At 41.1% G+C, this 15748-nt stretch overlaps 3 protein-coding genes across 6 annotated transcripts; 2 read left to right on the forward strand and 1 right to left on the reverse strand.

Annotated features, from left to right (window-relative positions):
• The first annotated feature begins 313 nt into the window (after nt 1-313).
• On the forward strand, nt 314-4026 carry hnrnpaba (heterogeneous nuclear ribonucleoprotein A/Ba). 4 transcript variants are annotated; one of them, XM_034092180.1, is made up of 9 exons: nt 314-409; nt 898-1136; nt 1567-1735; nt 1820-1978; nt 2066-2197; nt 2313-2442; nt 2534-2695; nt 2805-2890; nt 3321-4026. In XM_034092180.1, exons 2-8 carry the CDS (start codon nt 913-915, stop codon nt 2873-2875), a joined length of 1047 nt encoding a protein of 348 aa, XP_033948071.1. In that variant the 5' UTR covers nt 314-409; nt 898-912; the 3' UTR covers nt 2876-2890; nt 3321-4026. The 4 variants fall into 4 exon arrangements, with proteins under 4 accessions (XP_033948071.1, XP_033948069.1, XP_033948072.1 ...); XM_034092178.1 differs by having other exon boundaries at nt 2805-4026; XM_034092181.1 differs by lacking the exon at nt 2805-2890.
• A 349-nt stretch (nt 4027-4375) lies between these two features.
• On the reverse strand, nt 4376-9075 carry phykpl (5-phosphohydroxy-L-lysine phospho-lyase). Its single transcript, XM_034092177.2, has 13 exons — nt 8932-9075; nt 7741-7859; nt 7259-7418; nt 7104-7178; nt 6931-7018; nt 6732-6848; nt 6551-6633; nt 6244-6469; nt 5704-5858; nt 5229-5318; nt 4991-5124; nt 4796-4841; nt 4376-4508 (listed from the first exon to the last, which is right to left on the reverse strand). The coding sequence occupies exons 1-12, from the start codon at nt 8988-8990 to the stop codon at nt 4819-4821; spliced, it is 1329 nt and encodes a 442-aa protein (XP_033948068.1). The 5' UTR covers nt 8991-9075; the 3' UTR covers nt 4376-4508; nt 4796-4818.
• A 403-nt stretch (nt 9076-9478) lies between these two features.
• LOC117454085 (protein FAM53C-like) lies at nt 9479-15658 on the forward strand. Its single transcript, XM_034093167.1, has 5 exons — nt 9479-9557; nt 11772-12023; nt 12101-12161; nt 12243-13060; nt 14208-15658. Exons 2-5 carry the CDS (start codon nt 11940-11942, stop codon nt 14451-14453), a joined length of 1209 nt encoding a protein of 402 aa, XP_033949058.1. The 5' UTR covers nt 9479-9557; nt 11772-11939; the 3' UTR covers nt 14454-15658.
• The last annotated feature ends 90 nt before the right edge of the window (nt 15659-15748 follow it).

Here is a 15748-nt window from a genome sequence, read left to right on the forward strand (position 1 = left end):
TTTCACGACCATGGATCTATCTACTGTTGCATTTGACTACCATTTTCCGGATTCTGAATGATAAGTAGTGCAAGTCAATACAATTTTAAGAATATACCGCTTTGAAACTTTATTCAATACAACAGTAGTTTCAGCGATTCATATTGTTTGAAATGCCGAGAAACTCCCTTTTATCAGACGCAGAAAATGTACTCGGAGTTTCTTCCTGAGTGTTAAAGGCGTGGACATCTTCTATGAAAAGAAAAGAACGTGTATGTTATTGGTACGCGCCTTGAACGACAGCTGGGTTCATCCAATCAGATGGCTTCTTCGCAGAAATTGCTTTTTTTTCTGCCGGTTTTAGAAAACCAACCACGAGTTGTCGTGTGGGAGAATCCATCTTGAAGAGAGCTCTCCGGTTGTGTTACCAGTAAGCTGCTTTTCCTACTTATTTAGCGTTGTTCTTTTCATTATATTGCCACGTAAGTAATCTGATTGTTTTAGTCTTATGATTGTTATTCTGGTGGATGTAGTTTAAATATCTCTAATTAATGGGAAATGTAGGCCTCTTATGCGACTAGCACGGCCTTTGCGTTACGTAACTGCGAATTTGAGTTGTACAGTCCAGGCTTGCTTTATCAGCACGAAGCAGATGGTTACACTATTTCTAATCTTTAGTTGTATTATTGTCCATGCTGTCGGATTACTTTGTTGTGCAAGTAATCGTTACTATGTTGCCATTTTCTGGCGCTCTGCAACAATTGCGAGTCTTCATGAATGTATGAAACGCGATCGTGCCGGCCAAAATGGTGGGAAATGCATGCATTGGCACCATGTAAATGGCGAGGCATGTACGGCATTTGGGATTATATAATCACCGTGATTTAGTCTAACTTGATGCATTTTTTTTGGCTTTAGGTATTGTATTGCAAAATGTCTGAGATAGAGCAGCAGTATATGGAAACATCGGAAAACGGACACGAAGTCGAAGATGATTTTAACGGAGCGGAAAACACCGAGGAAGGTAACGAAGAGAGCGCTGTGAATGACTGCGGAGAGGAGGTAGAGGGCGCAGGGCCCGACGCCGACGGGAATTCACAAAACGGTGGCACAGAGGGCGGCCAAATCGACGCCAGCAAAGGCGAGGAGGATGCAGGGTGAGTTGAAAAACAGTATGTCGTGAATATTTTGTGAAACCGACATTTATAATAAGCTTTCATGGTTTAGTCATGTTTCTTTGTTCAACCGGCCTTTGTTGGCGCCATATGCAGAGCGGAGGGGGGGATGGGCGCTCCAGCAGGGATCAAATCTAGCATGCATTGGCTCTAATGAAGCTATTGATATGTGGCATCTGATTTGTTTTTTCCGAACGATTTTCACTAAATTGAATTAATGATGTAAATTGACTGAGCTACAGCAGCTGTAGCCTTCTTTCCCATGTCATTGGGTCAACATATGTTCTGGAACAGTGTGTACATTTATACCCCCCTTCGTGCCCAACACCACCCCCTCTGCCATATATAAAGTTGCAGTAACATGGCTGCCTTTAATGCTTAACATGTCCCTTTCTGCCCCCTCTGTGTTCAGGAAAATGTTTGTTGGAGGTCTCAGCTGGGAAACGAGCAAGAAGGATCTTAAAGATTACTTCACTAAATTTGGTGAGGTGACAGACTGCACCATAAAGATGGACCAGCAGACAGGCCGGTCAAGAGGATTCGGCTTCATTCTCTTTAAAGAAGCAGCCAGTGTAGAAAAGGTGAGTGAGAAAGCAATAAACCCGAAAGTGACTTTATGGTTACAAAAGAGACACTTTGTTTTAATATTTAGTTGGGTTTTTTAGGTTCTTGAACAGAAGGAGCACAGGCTAGATGGCCGAGTGATCGACCCCAAGAAGGCCATGGCCATGAAGAAGGATCCAGTCAAGAAAATCTTTGTTGGAGGCCTTAACCCTGACACGGCTAAGGAAGTCATTCAGGAGTACTTTGGGACCTTCGGAGAGGTACGGTATTCAAAGGAATTTCAGTTTATTAGGAAGTCGAATGCTTACGATATTGGCTGCTTCAAAGTCTGTTTTCCTGTTGTGTAGGTTGAAACCATTGAGCTTCCACAAGATCCAAAGACAGAAAAGAGGAGGGGGTTCGTATTCATCACATATAAAGATGAGATTCCTGTCAAGAAGGTTATGGAGAAGAAATACCACAATGTCGGTGGAAGCAAGGTAATGGCATACCACACATTCTGCACACATGTGAAATGGGGTCTGGTGTTTCGGGGTATAAAAATCAAAGGCAAAATCACACTGCAATATAATGTGCTCTTGTGTGGTGTTCCAGTGTGAAATTAAAATAGCCCAGCCCAAAGAAGTCTACCAGCAGCAGCAGTATGGTGCTCGTGCATACGGTGGTGGTGGTGGTGGTGGAGGAGGAGGAGGAGGAGGAGGACGCGGCGGCAGGGGCCGTGGAGGTAAGAATCCTATTTGTATACTTTAAATGCAAAGTAACTTGTTGGGTCATGTATGTAGAGTTGTGACAAAGCCCTCACCTGTGTCTTTTAGGTCAGGGACAGAACTGGAATCAAGGTTACAACAACTACTGGAACCAGGGATACAACCAGAACTACGGCGGATATGGACAGCAAGGCTATGGCGGATATGGCGGCTACGGCAACTATGACTACTCTACTGGTTATTACGGCTATGGGGGTGGCTACGATTACAGTAAGCGATAAGTGCCCCCCGGGAACGAAAAAAGAATGAGAGAAACTTTATTTTCTTGGTCCTCCTTGTTGTACAGAAGAACTCAGTCCCTTTTTCTCTTGTCCTCCAGACCAGGGCAATACAAGCTATGGGAAAACTCCAAGACGTGGAGGCCACCAGAGTAGCTACAAGCCATACTGATCACACGTAGTGCAGGTATGCATTTTTGCATCATCCGTGGTAGTATGAGAACATAGCTGTAACCATTGGTGCCTTTTTGACCCCAAAGATCTCCATCTACTCTAAATCCATTCAAGCATTGTGGTGGGGTTAGGGTAGACTGTGTTGTGGGGTCTGTTACCATTAAAGATGGATTCATTCCACCTGTCAGCCATCTTAAGATGCATCTCTACTACTTGATCACTAAGGGTTGAGTTGGTGGTGGTTGAGAACAGGAATAAGGACCGTCACCTTTCACCAGGGTGCTAGGTGTAATAGCTAGCGGTCGTGCCCCCTCCCCCCCAAAGTGTGTCTGTCCATTCACTGACCTGTCAAAACTCATTCATGCACCTGTCTGTCTTTGTGTAACTGCATGCCATATTTGGTTTATTCTCAGTAACGTTAAGCACCGTGTTTTTCTCTTAAGGTCTAAAGTAAATAAGAAAGAGATCCATGGTCTGACCACAACCAACATGGGCTCTGGCTTTTCCTTTGGAGTTGGCAGAAATTTGGACTCATGCTCCATTTGTACAGATCAAGTGAGGAACTGGGAAGCAAATGTCACTTTTCCACTTTTTATTTTATATTGTTTTGTGTCCATTTACATTTCCAGTGATGGAAGTGTTATTTTTACTGTACTTTTTGGTACCTTTTTGAATCTAATGTATTGTATGGTTGTATTTTTACATGTCTACTGGATTTGCAGATGAGCAGGAGCAAGAGCTTTTAAAGCTCACAAATAAAACAAAATTGTTTTTCTTTCTTTTTTTTCTTTTGGTGTTTCTAGATCTTTAGTTATTTTTTCCCATGCTGAATGTTGGATGCAAGTTGCATGGCTTCAGATGTGGGATGAGGCAACAATAAGGGATTTAAACTAATCAAAGGGTTCATTGTAAGAGTGTCAAGTGAATGTTTTCAGATGGTCTAGTAGACGAAGACAACCAGCATCTTTTTTTCTTTTGGCTTTTATGGAGATTCTTCCCCCATCATGTCTGCAATTTTAAGTGGCTTTACTAGTGTTATTCAACTGAACGCAAGCCTGTTAATGTAAGAGGGTACTCCCTCTCTCACTGGATACTCATTCCTCTAGTGTATTGGGCAAATTGGTAGAAATAAACTTTTGGTTTATATTACACATGGATCCTTTTGTTATTATTTGTAAAGTTAATGTTAAATGTTTTGTACTGTTAAATGGCTTGTTTTGTCTTGGGTAATGTTAACATCTCTACGGATGCCTCTTTGGAAAGATGTGGGAGAGAGCTTCACTACCTGCAGCAAACTGGCTGGTTAATTCCCACTCCACTTTATGTAAAACTGCAGTACTTTAGCATTTTATAAATGTGAACAGAAGTTAATGATAGTGATCTGGTAAGTGCTTATCTCAACCATATGTGTATTGAGAACATGTTGCTGATCAGTATTGCTAACTGGGACTGATATTTTAAATATCGCAATTGTTGATAGAACAAAAATTAGTCAGGATTGGGTGGAAAGCCTTTTATTAGTTAATTTTTGCCAGACGGGCTAATGGTTCAGCTGGCATCCGTTTTAAATTTGGTAGTTTTCATCTCGGTTGACTGAAGTGATGCCTATGCCTTAAAAAGGCACTGGACATCTGGGGGGAGAAAAAGGGAAACAAATATTAACTATAATACACTTTCCTGGCTCCAGATACCATTTAAATGACTGTCCCACTTTGATTTGCCATATTGCTAAGCTTTGACACTTAAATGTAAACATTTTTCAGTGTTAAAAGGGAAAACGGCAACATGTTCTAAGTGAAGTGAATGAACTTGTTCTACTGGAAGTATAGACATTCACATCTCTACCTCTGAATGTTATGAATGTGACCATCTGACAATGTCTGATGCAATTAAAAGTTTTTCTACAGGTTTAACAAACCATAGATGTCTTCCTTTTGCAGTTTAAATGCCACTGGCTTCCATGTCTGTGAGAACAAAACAAATTGAAGAGGTTATACAACATTTAAATAAAAGTTTGGTCTTCAGAGTTCTTTAAAATGAGCGAAAACAACATAAATATAGGCAAACAATCCTGTAGTAACGAGTGTAGACAAAATATGATAGTGTAACCAACCTGTGAGGATGCGGTCAATACATTTTACTGTCAGTTCTGCGTCATCCATACTGAAACACATTGGTGGTTTGAACTTAATGACACTTTCCCAGGGACCATCTGTACTGACACAGATGTTATCCTCCTCTTTTAACCTAATAGAAAAGGGACATCATTAATGACTGCTCTGCCCAGACTGTATCGAAGGAAGAACAAGTTGTTTAACATTATAAACATGTATTGCACTCAAGTGTTGAACCTCTTCACCACCAACGCTGCTGTTTCTGTGGCAGGAGTCCTCTGCTCTCTGTCTGTAACCAGCTCTAGACCCACGAACAGCCCCACACCTCTGTTAAAATAAATACATATTTATTTTTATTGATTTGACAGGTGGGGGGTTGTCACTTAGGAACCCATGATTGTCGTCATTTGTGACCCTTCTCATCATTAAACCATATGATGTCCCATTTAGGTCCCTGGACAATAACCTTATATAAACGAGAGATACATTAAATATCATTTTTTACAAGGAAGCTCAAAGCTTTCAACAGATATATGTTCAGATTAAGTTACAGCTGTCATTTTTCACAGCCTTCAATTGTTCCTTGAATTTTAATGAAAGGAGTCCAGATTCCCACAATTGGCCATATAGGCTGGAGAAATAATTAATTATATGAATTGATGTTTTGTTTGTAGTTTGAAGAACATGAGTGCAGTAGTCATCAGATCCTTACCTGACATCTCCAATTATTTGATGTCGTGGTTGTAGCTTTATAAGCAAATCTTTGAGATGTGCTCCCACCCTGGTGGCATTTCCTTTTAGGTCCTCTTCCTCTATCACATCAAGTACTGCCAGGCCAATTGCACAGGACACTGGATTCCCTCCGAACTGCATGAAGTTAGAACCAAAACAAATATTTGAATCTTGATATATGCATGCTAAACAAAAGGAAGCTCAACCAATTTCTAAAGTACCATTTTTATTTTTGCTTAAAAACAGATTGAGGAATTTTGTTTATATTATCTGTTCTGTGCAGCAGCATAGTGGTGTATAAAAAAACACTTGTAAACAACAGTACTCAAGCAGTAGTCAGTGATGAACATAGCTGCCAAGAGTTAAGAGACTTATAACATTATAATAAAAATGTCTTGATATTTATATATAATTTTAGTTATTAAAATGCATCCTGGCAGCATACAGTTGGAAAAAAACTAAATAAAACTTTAAGATAAATGTATTCGTATATTATTGTGTTGACTAAGTGCATATTCACCGTATTGAAGTACTCCACTCCGTTGGCTGTGAAAGCTCCAGCTATCTCTACAGTGGTTGCCACACATGCCAGGGGATGCCCATTGCCCATTGGTTTACCCATGGTCACTATGTCGGGACAAAAACCCTGCCCCTGCAGCTGGAAAGCCCAGAAGTGACTTCCCACACGTCCAAAGCCTGTCTGCACCTCGTCTGCCACAAACACTCCACCAGCTGATCGCACATATCTGTAGGAAATCCACTGTGTTACTTCTATGTACATGTGGCTGAGAAAAACTGAAAATAAAAAAAGAGTGAACACCACTCACTCTGCAACTTTAGTGGAGTATCCTTGGGGTAAGATTATTTGTCCTCCAACACTTGGCAATGACTCAGCAAAGAAGGCCGAGATCTATTGGGAACATGTATATAAATGTCATGCATAGGTCATGATTATCTGCATAACAAAAAGTGTTATTAAGGCTGCACCGAAAATGTGTTAAAATGTACCTTACGGCCATCCCTGTGCACCTCCTCTATTAGGTCTTTTACTGTATCAGCGTATGCTTGGCCGGGGTTGGGGTGATCCTCTCTGTAAAGGCCTCTGTAGGTGTCTGGTAAGGGTGCCTAGGAGGATTAAACACATTGTTTAAGCTATCCACTGTTGGTCAGCAGTTTTTTGTAATGATGGTCATATAAATGTACACACCACATGAACCCATTCTTTTTGTCCTGCCAGTTTCCGGAACTTGTAAGGACTAATGTCGATGAGGGACATTAGATGCCCATGGTATGCACTGGTATAAAAAGAGAGTTCATTTGTAATTGGTAAACAAGTGTTCAGTCAGAGGGTGAATGTGGGATAGAACTGAATAAACTTACTGGTCAAGCACAATTACATCCTCATGTTGGGTGTACTGATGTGCTAAGCGTAGGGCAAGATCATTGGCCTCTGAACTGTCAGCAGAACAGATGTTATATAACTGATATGTTACTTAAGAAATACCAATGTGTCCGAGTTGGAGGTTATTACTTACCCGGAGTTAACAAAGTAGAACACACACAGTTTCTCAGGCAGGGTGGCAGCCAGGCGTGCGGCATACATCACTATGTTGTCGTGCAGGAATCGAGCATTTGTGTTCAGGAGGTCCATTTGTGCTGATGCAGCTTTTGTAATGCTTGGGTGACAATGGCCCACTAAAATAATACAATAGGATATTACAAAAAAACCTTTATTAATCCAGAGGGAATTATTGTGCTAAGTAGTAAACGCACAACACATTCTTACTTACAACAAAACATAAAAGAACAACAATAAAAGTAAAGCACATTTGGTAAAAGAAAGAAACTGAAAACTTAAGTTGAAAGTAATATTTCCACCCAATGTTGAAGAGATAAGCTACAATACAAAAGGACACAGTGTATTTGACTAATGCTTTAAGTAGACACACAAGAGTGAAGTGTGCTGTGTTTTGTGAAGGCAATAAATGGACTATGCCTTGAATAATAAACGCTTTACCATGTTGAACGTTGCTGATGCAGTCCAGATAGCGCTTGCCATTTTCATCGAATAGAAATTGACCTCTTGCTTTTACTATTTTCACAGGGTCTTCTGAATAGAATAGTCTGCATGACTGCCTGTAATCGAAGAAAAAAGGACGTGTCAGTAACTTTCTTGCACGCACTGCTTAGCAGCACACCCTGACTAGTAGGCATATGTCAGCCATGAAGAACAACAGTTTGACTTAGTGATGGCGAGATGAAGCCTTATGAAGCTTTGAAGCTTTCGAGCTAATTGGTTCGCAAAAGGGTTCATCTCATGAGGCTTCATCATGGGCTTCATTTGGACACAAACCCCCCTGTTGGTCAAAGTGTGTAAACAGGCAGATTAGACATCTCAACAGAGTGCTCTATCTCATACCGAGTTCCCAATGAGTAAAGCCTTAGAATAACTCTAAACAACGAACATAAAATCATATTTTCATGTTAACAATATTGTTTTTATTCCAGTTGAATGATTGTGATTGAAAATCCTAAGGAGGCTGGTAAACATTGCAAAGAGGGATTTGTATTCCTTAATAATATTCTTAAACGTAACCATGTTGTAGCCTGAGAAAGGCTACACCATATCAAAGAATACATTTATTAACTACATTATCTCATTTAGCTGTAGCTTTTATAAACAACAAAAAATAGGTATTGTTCAGTCGTTGAACCAGGGACCCTGCGGTCATGAGTCAACTGCTTTCCAGCTGAGCCACAGCACACACACTAAAGCTCCCTGAAAACACTGCAACATATTTATTCATGTTTTTATTCCTACATTTATGTATGCTTGTATCTATTTATACTTATGACATGTTCCGACCTCTATATAAGTGAGGGTCTGAGCTCTCTTAATTCCATCGTGTCACCGGGCCCGGGTACAGGAGGGTTAATATGGTTCTTATAAATACATCCATAGCATGGGTAATATCAGCACTGTGGTTCAACCATCCATGGGTTCAACGGTGCAACCGATCTGAGTCGCTTCCTGAAGCAGTCACGTGGTATCGACAGGCAGCGAGGCTTCGTTTGTCATCGATGACGTCACTGGCCCAAAACTATACAAGCCTCGATACATGCTTCACAAAAAGCTTCGGGGATTACTCGACACACGCTCCGAAGCCTCGGCACAATACGTAACATCACTAGTTTGACTTCGACCTACCCGATTAACTTCTTCCGCAGAACGAGAGTTTCCTCTTTCCTGAGTTTTCCTAGTGCCATATTCTCTGTAGGTCAAAGACTCACCAGGAACATACAGTTTTGCAATAGCCGTCAACAAGAGCAGTTATGTTTTTTTTTACCAGAAGTCCTTACCACGCATGCGTCATAGTAGAATTGTATTTACCACACTAAGCATTCCAACGTGTATGTGTCGAAATGATGTGTAGGCTTTATTAAATATGTTGGTTTTGTATAAATATATATTTATCAGAAACAAAAATACATTTATTTAATCGCTAAAACATTGTTTGGTCAGTTTTTTAAGCTGTCACTTTATTTAGAGGGGCCCAACTGTGTGGGTCTCTCAACCGGAAAGGGACTCACACATTAAATGCAATGTGTTGCTAAAAATGTAGTTACGGTTTTGAACACCTGACAAAACTGTCATTTTGAAAAAGTAAGCGTTATATGACAATTGCTGAGTTTCCTAGAAGGATGTCTTTCAAATCAGTGTATTAAAAATACCTCTGCATTGGTACGGTCCAGCCGCTATAAATACTCTGCTAAACGTCTCTCTATCCGGTGCACTGTGTGCAGCTTCGGTTGCTAAGGAACCACTGAACGCAGGTAATACATCAGGACAGCTGTAGCATGCTAGCTGCAAACAGACTACGTAACCAAGCTAATGCTAGAACTTATTTACTTGTACACCATCGACACAACCGCTTGGTGTATAATCACACCTTGTTATGGTATATTCAAACGAATCATCGCTAGATTCGTGTATAATGACAAGCGATGAGCTTGTCGCAGACCGAATGCACTAACACTAGTAACGTTTGTTATCAGCAAGCTAACAGCTAACACTTATAGTGTTGCACGGGCTGCATCGTGTTGCTGAGCTAGCTTACTATCTGCTCACCAGCATAAGTCGTTATCAGATTTAGCCAGTAAATATAAATATATCCAAGTCCTACATTGTCAATGACAAACAGTTGTCCTACAGCTAATGTTGTGAACAAAGTGATAGGCTTTTAATTGGCTAACATAATCGTTGTGATTTGTAGACAGGCAAGCTACGCAACACTGTCTTAAACTTATGTGTTCGTTTTCAAATGAGTAAAGACAGAACATGTATATAGGCCCAGACCCCTAAATTAACCTTACCTAGAGTCTTATTAATAGTGTGTTGTGATAGGTGTGTGTATAACTAGTCGTCGTCTTTTGAATATAATATATCATTATTTATGAGCAACGGTAAGTGTGTTACCAATATTGTAAAGTTATGTCAAAGATTTAAATCAGCGGGTGATTGACAGCAATGGACTTATCCGTTTATGAGCAAAATGAGTGTGTCGGGTGCTTTTTAACAGTAGTAGCTGCTACATGATGATGTTTAGCCTGTGTGCCCTGTGCAGGCGAAGTAGCATGTCTTCTGGCATGTGGAACTAGGTTAGCATAGTAGCACTATGTTTGCCACAAGGAGAAGGGCCCTGGAGGCCACATCTAACTGCCAACAGCAAGTGCTGCAACTAAGTCTCTTCAATGAGTTTGACGTTTTATTTCAGATTAACGACTCAACTTTTTAAAGTTGATACTGTTAAATATTATGTTTCATCATGTGTCGGGTTTGGATGTCAGTATTAGCTTTGGTCAACATTATGGGTGCTTTGAACTTTCAAAGAGCAGTGCAAAGGCCTAAAGGCCATGTTACATTTTAATACAGCGCATACAAGTTTAGATTTTTGCTTTCTCTTTTAGTTTCAGTTTGATATGTACATGTTTGTGCCTGGCGCAGATCTGCTGGAAAGGGACAGTGTAGGTTAATCTTCAGTGATGTTTGTAGATTGAGTAACCATTAGAGCCTAAAGGCTACTACCTATGTGCTATTTGGATGGGAAAGTACATGTCAAAAGACTATGTGATTTGAAATGGACACACAGGTGTTGTTGCCCTTTACCTCCTTGGTACATCACACTGTTTTGGCTTTGCCTTGGTAATATAAGCCATTGATACCTGTTCACTGTTCTTTTGTCCCCCCTGCAAAGATATTATGGCATTCTCCAAAACCCTAACCCCATTCATTTTTCACACACTTCCCCCACCCCATCCCTTTATTTCTCCTCTTTCCATCCCCCGTTCCTCCTACTTCACAATAATTGTTATTTGTGTTTTATTAAACCCAACTGACTTTGAATGCCATTGTATCTCCCCACTGGTTTTAACTTTGGGCATCCTAGTCTATGTCTGTAGTCCCTATCATAGCCAACCATATTCACTCTGCCTAAGGGAATGTGAAGTGTTTCTTTGTCCTGGGTCTCCTCATGTCCACGTGTGCTCTCTCTCCCTTTGAACATAAATCAATCAATCAATGTTTATTTATATAGCCCAATATCACAAATGTTACATTTGTCTCAGTGGTCTTCACAGTGTGTACAGAATATCAGTATGACAACACGAAACCCTCTGTCCTTTGACCCTCACATCATACAAGGAAAAACTTCCAGAGAAAACCCCACAGTTAAACTTCTGACTCGTGTGGTTTAGGCAGCATGTATATCCCAGGCTGGGTCTTGTAAAGAAATATCTGGTCATTACTTTGAACACATTGTTTCAGGTGTTCTGGTTTTCTACATCTGGTATATTCTGTACTAGCACAGTTATAACATGTTGGGGGAAAGTCCACATTAGCAGATTTTGCACTCTTCTGAGGCATGATTAATCTGTCATGCAATTGATATGCTACTGTTCAACAAAGTGCTGTCTTTGCAATGTGTTTGACCAGTTTCAGTTAATCATTGACATCATTTCATAAGGATCCCTTCTCATTTGTCCCTCTAGGTGGCATTAAAATGACGGTGGCACAGTGAGAAAGCTGGTCAGTCTGGCTGGTTGAGGTGTGGAGGGGACACCACAAACCACGCCAGCATCCTGACGCATACGATTTCCACTGCCCTCAGTCAATCTCCTTATAATCTCCATGTCTATCCCTGGATTGTAGCTACAAATATGGTGACGCTTATCACAGAGCAGCTCCGTAAGCAGAGTTTGGAAGAGCCTTATTACAAGGCTTTCTCATTCAATGTGAATGTGGTAAGTTTGAGACAAAAAGTACCTTTTTTCATTAATGCACTTTTGGTTTTAGTATTTAAGTTATATTTCTGTTTCAGTCACTACCTGCAGTGGGCTCCAGTCCCACTGTCTCCTGGAGTGCTTGTAGATCCTCCCAAGGCAAGTTCATTGAATTAAGTGCAATATTATGAATCTTTTGATGAGGAAAATTGTCTCATGGCTATATTTTGACATTTTCAGAAATCGGCTCTGCTACACAACTATCCTCCAAAGCCAACTCTCTGGATGATTCCTGTCGACTAGACTCCGGAGAACTTCTCCAGAGACCAGAGGTTTCTTTTACAGACAAAGCTTTCCAAAGCTCACCACCACCCCCACCACCACCTTCAAAACGCCACTGCCGGTCCCTCTCTGTTCCAGAGGACCTGTCGCGGTGTCGTTCCACCTGGCATCCTAGAGCATCCAAGGTTTGGACCCCAGTCAATCGTGGCTGCCAATGCGGAGGAGCAAATAGTTCAAGCTCTGGAGCCAGCTCTTTGCCACTTTGTGGTCCCAGTCCTTCTTTCCCCACTTCCTCCCTACACTCATCTTCTAGCCCTACCTTCTTTAGCTTATCACTGTCCTCTGACTCCCCACTACCATGGAGCTTCTCATGGGACCCCTGTGACAAACTGAAAGGAGCCTGTTCTGCCTCCTTTGTTACTCCTTCCTCCTGCTCCTCCTCACCGGCCCCTCTGGTTTCTCACTCAGTGCTGCAGCGCCGCTTCTCTCTCTCCCCTGTGCACATTCTGGATGCCTCGGTGGTGCTCCTGCCCCCCCAGCCCTTTCCTGCTTCTGCTCTGACATATGGCTGTTCTGGCATAGAACACCCAGCCCTCTCTCCATCTCCCACTTCAGCCTGCAGCACACCCTCCTCCTCTAGGCGCGACCTACACCCAGCTCTGCCACGATGCCACTCACAGCCCTGCGACATGCGGAAACCTCGCTTGAAGAGGCGCCATGACCCAGATGTTCTGCCCTGCCCCAGGCCAGGCCTTGACTTCAGCAAGATGACACAGGTGAGCAAAGATTCTAATGGGCTGTCAAGGTAGGTCGTTTGGTTAATATTCTCATATTGATAGACTTAGTGAATGGAGTAGGGAAGATACAGTATGCCTTGTGCCTATGTTGGGCCTCCAGATCTGTTTTCATAAATCTTTCTTGATCTCATCATTGCAGTTGGCATGGGTTTTTTGGTGCAGGCAATTTGACCGAATCTGTGAGAAAATGAACTTCACGAGTGTCTTAAAGTGCACCGATCATGCTATTTTTAGGCAATAGCATAGGTCTCAGATATATAAAAAAGGAGGGGGCTGATCTCATGCGGGACCCGGCAGCTACTGTCTAAACTAAATACTGCCGTGATGAAACGCCATATCATGGATTATTTCGGAAACAGTATGGAGCTCAAAGGCTTTTTCTTGCCGGTTATACCACAAGGTGAGTTCCTTTTTTTAATATCCAGCTTCTTCACACACATGCTCTCCAGTACAGGTTAGCTCTGAGGGTTGGCGATGCTAATGTAAACACCGACCATATTACGTCCAAAACAGTCGGGTCATTGTTTCTAATAGTGCCGTGGGTCAACATTTCCGATATTACGTCATATCGGACCCAAATCTGGATCAGCTCCGTTGTACCCCCGTTTTTAGAGATTTGGGTACGGAGGAAAAGAGAGGATTTTTATTTTTCTGACGCTGCGTGAGTTCCCTGACACACCGGGGACACATATTTATGTATAAAATACATCACAAAGTGCATTTTTCATGATGAAAATCACAACTTAAAGGGGACCTATCACCACCACACCTACTGCACACAGTTCTAGCCTGACTTTAACCCATGCAAAGGCTCTCTTGACAACATCTTTAAATGCAGACTTCCTTTGACAATGTGGACATTTATTTTTCCATTTCTATATTACATCCCATCCCCAAGGTGAACCACCCTATACATACTTAAAGTAGGTTAGCTACAAAAAAGAACGGTATATTGACTTGCTGGCCCTCCTAGATCTCCTAGTACTCCAAGGTTTAAACAATTGTCAATTCACCAAAGAACAATTGGATAACAGTTAAAAATATAATAACATTATAGACTAAGAAAGTGCTTGAGTCTGATGAATTGTGACTTGATAATTATGAAACTTATTTCTCCTGTTTTTAGATTGGTAATCACAAGAACCCAGTTTGTGGTACTGGTGGCTGCATAGTTCCAGTGTCTTCCCATGCAGAGCAGCGCTCATCCTTCTCCTCTGCAGAGTTCCTGGGACGAGCCAGCATTGGGCCACTGAGTGAAAGTGAAGAAGAGGAAGAAGATGAAAGAAAAAGGACTTCAATAGATGAAGGGCAAAATATGTTTTTTGAAAGAGACTGCACAGAACTGGACTTGACCCTCATAGAAGAAAACTGACCACTCCTTGATGCTCTGAGTGTGATTACTGCATTCATAACTATATAAAGCACACCTGTAGGCTTTGTGTGCCCTTCTGGCAGAGTCTTTGAACCTGCTGCTGTCTTAAAACATATGTCGAGAGTTCATAATCAACAACCAAGAAATTAGAAGCTAATATCAAATTAAAATGTCATGATTGTAACACTTGAGCTAGTACACGATTCAAGATTTCCCAACAATGTCACAGTGCCTGCCTATTTGAAATTCCATTGGGAAATGTGCATGAGCAAATAAGATAATTTTCATGTACACAGAATTTTGGCAAATATTTCACATTGAAAAGTGTTAATTGATGTTATCCATTGGTCAGCATCTTGACATCCTCATCAAAGAATACTGGAGAAGGCAACATGTGCTAACATTATTCTCATAAGTTATTCAAATGCACATCGAAAGTCAATACATTAATGTATTAGAGGTAAGCACACTCATCAGATACTGGTGAAGTCTACATTTGTATTTGGGTCTCTTCATTTGGATTGGATGCTTGATCTGTGGAAGGTGCACACATGTCCACATAATATTTGGTTTCCCGAAACAACATGATACCAATGCTGGTCTATATAAATGCTCATGTATGTTTATTAGGATACATTCCTTGTTCCCTCGCAGACACTAAAGATACGTTTACTTTTACTGCTGTTCTGTCATTGAGTAAGCTTGTTCTTATTGAGTAACTCTACATCATCAAAGGGAAAAGGTTCCTAATATAACACAAAGGATAACTCCACCTATTGTTCATTTAATATTTTCTTTTTGGAGTTCTCCTAATTGCTTTAAACAGATATGCTCAACAATAATACTGTAAACTGACCATGCCTTAAGCTTAAAATACAGTTTTCTTGGTGCTTCTTGTTTTTACAGCCAGACATTTTTGCAATCTCTATTTGCGCTGATTCAGATTTTGAACAGGTGGCACAAGCACTATAATAGTCAATTTTAATAGCTGAATCTTTGCTGCAGCTGGACTCCGTTGGGCACAATGTAAAGTACTGTACAATGGTTAGTGAGAACACAGCAAGGCAATTCTGAGTGTATGCAACAAAGGTGGTGTTGAAGCAGATGATTTGGTGGCCTTTCAGAGATGATTTTTCATGTGTTTTCAGATGGAGATACTCCTGTTGCACAATTTATGTACAAATAAAATTTAATAGAGAATGATATTTTTTTCTCCAAAAAGTGCCTTGTCTTCCATTCACCACTAAGTTAGTCAGAAGTATCGGGGGAAGTTAGTTCAGAGGATTATTGTGACA

This window comes from Pseudochaenichthys georgianus, chromosome 10 (assembly GCF_902827115.2).
Source record: "Pseudochaenichthys georgianus chromosome 10, fPseGeo1.2, whole genome shotgun sequence".
NCBI lineage: Eukaryota > Metazoa > Chordata > Actinopteri > Perciformes > Channichthyidae > Pseudochaenichthys > Pseudochaenichthys georgianus.

Excerpts from the sequence above, each read along its gene's own strand:
- hnrnpaba (XM_034092178.1), top strand. The coding sequence starts at position 913 with ATGTCTGAGATAGAGCAGCAGTATATGGAAACATCGGAAAACGGACAC. Across the intron at positions 2,198-2,312 it reads ACAATGTCGGTGGAAGCAAG|TGTGAAATTAAAATAGCCCA; the intron begins GTAATGGCATAC and ends GTGGTGTTCCAG. Across the intron at positions 2,696-2,804 it reads TGGGGGTGGCTACGATTACA|ACCAGGGCAATACAAGCTAT; the intron begins GTAAGCGATAAG and ends CTTGTCCTCCAG.
- phykpl (XM_034092177.2), bottom strand. The coding sequence starts at position 8,990 with ATGGCACTAGGAAAACTCAGGAAAGAGGAAACTCTCGTTCTGCGGAAG. Across the intron at positions 7,019-7,103 it reads GATGTAATTGTGCTTGACCA|TGCATACCATGGGCATCTAA; the intron begins GTAAGTTTATTC and ends TTTTTATACCAG. Across the intron at positions 6,470-6,550 it reads TACTCCACTAAAGTTGCAGA|ATATGTGCGATCAGCTGGTG; the intron begins GTGAGTGGTGTT and ends GATTTCCTACAG.
- LOC117454085 (XM_034093167.1), top strand. The coding sequence starts at position 11,940 with ATGGTGACGCTTATCACAGAGCAGCTCCGTAAGCAGAGTTTGGAAGAG. Across the intron at positions 12,024-12,100 it reads TCTCATTCAATGTGAATGTG|TCACTACCTGCAGTGGGCTC; the intron begins GTAAGTTTGAGA and ends TTTCTGTTTCAG. Across the intron at positions 12,162-12,242 it reads TGCTTGTAGATCCTCCCAAG|AAATCGGCTCTGCTACACAA; the intron begins GCAAGTTCATTG and ends TGACATTTTCAG.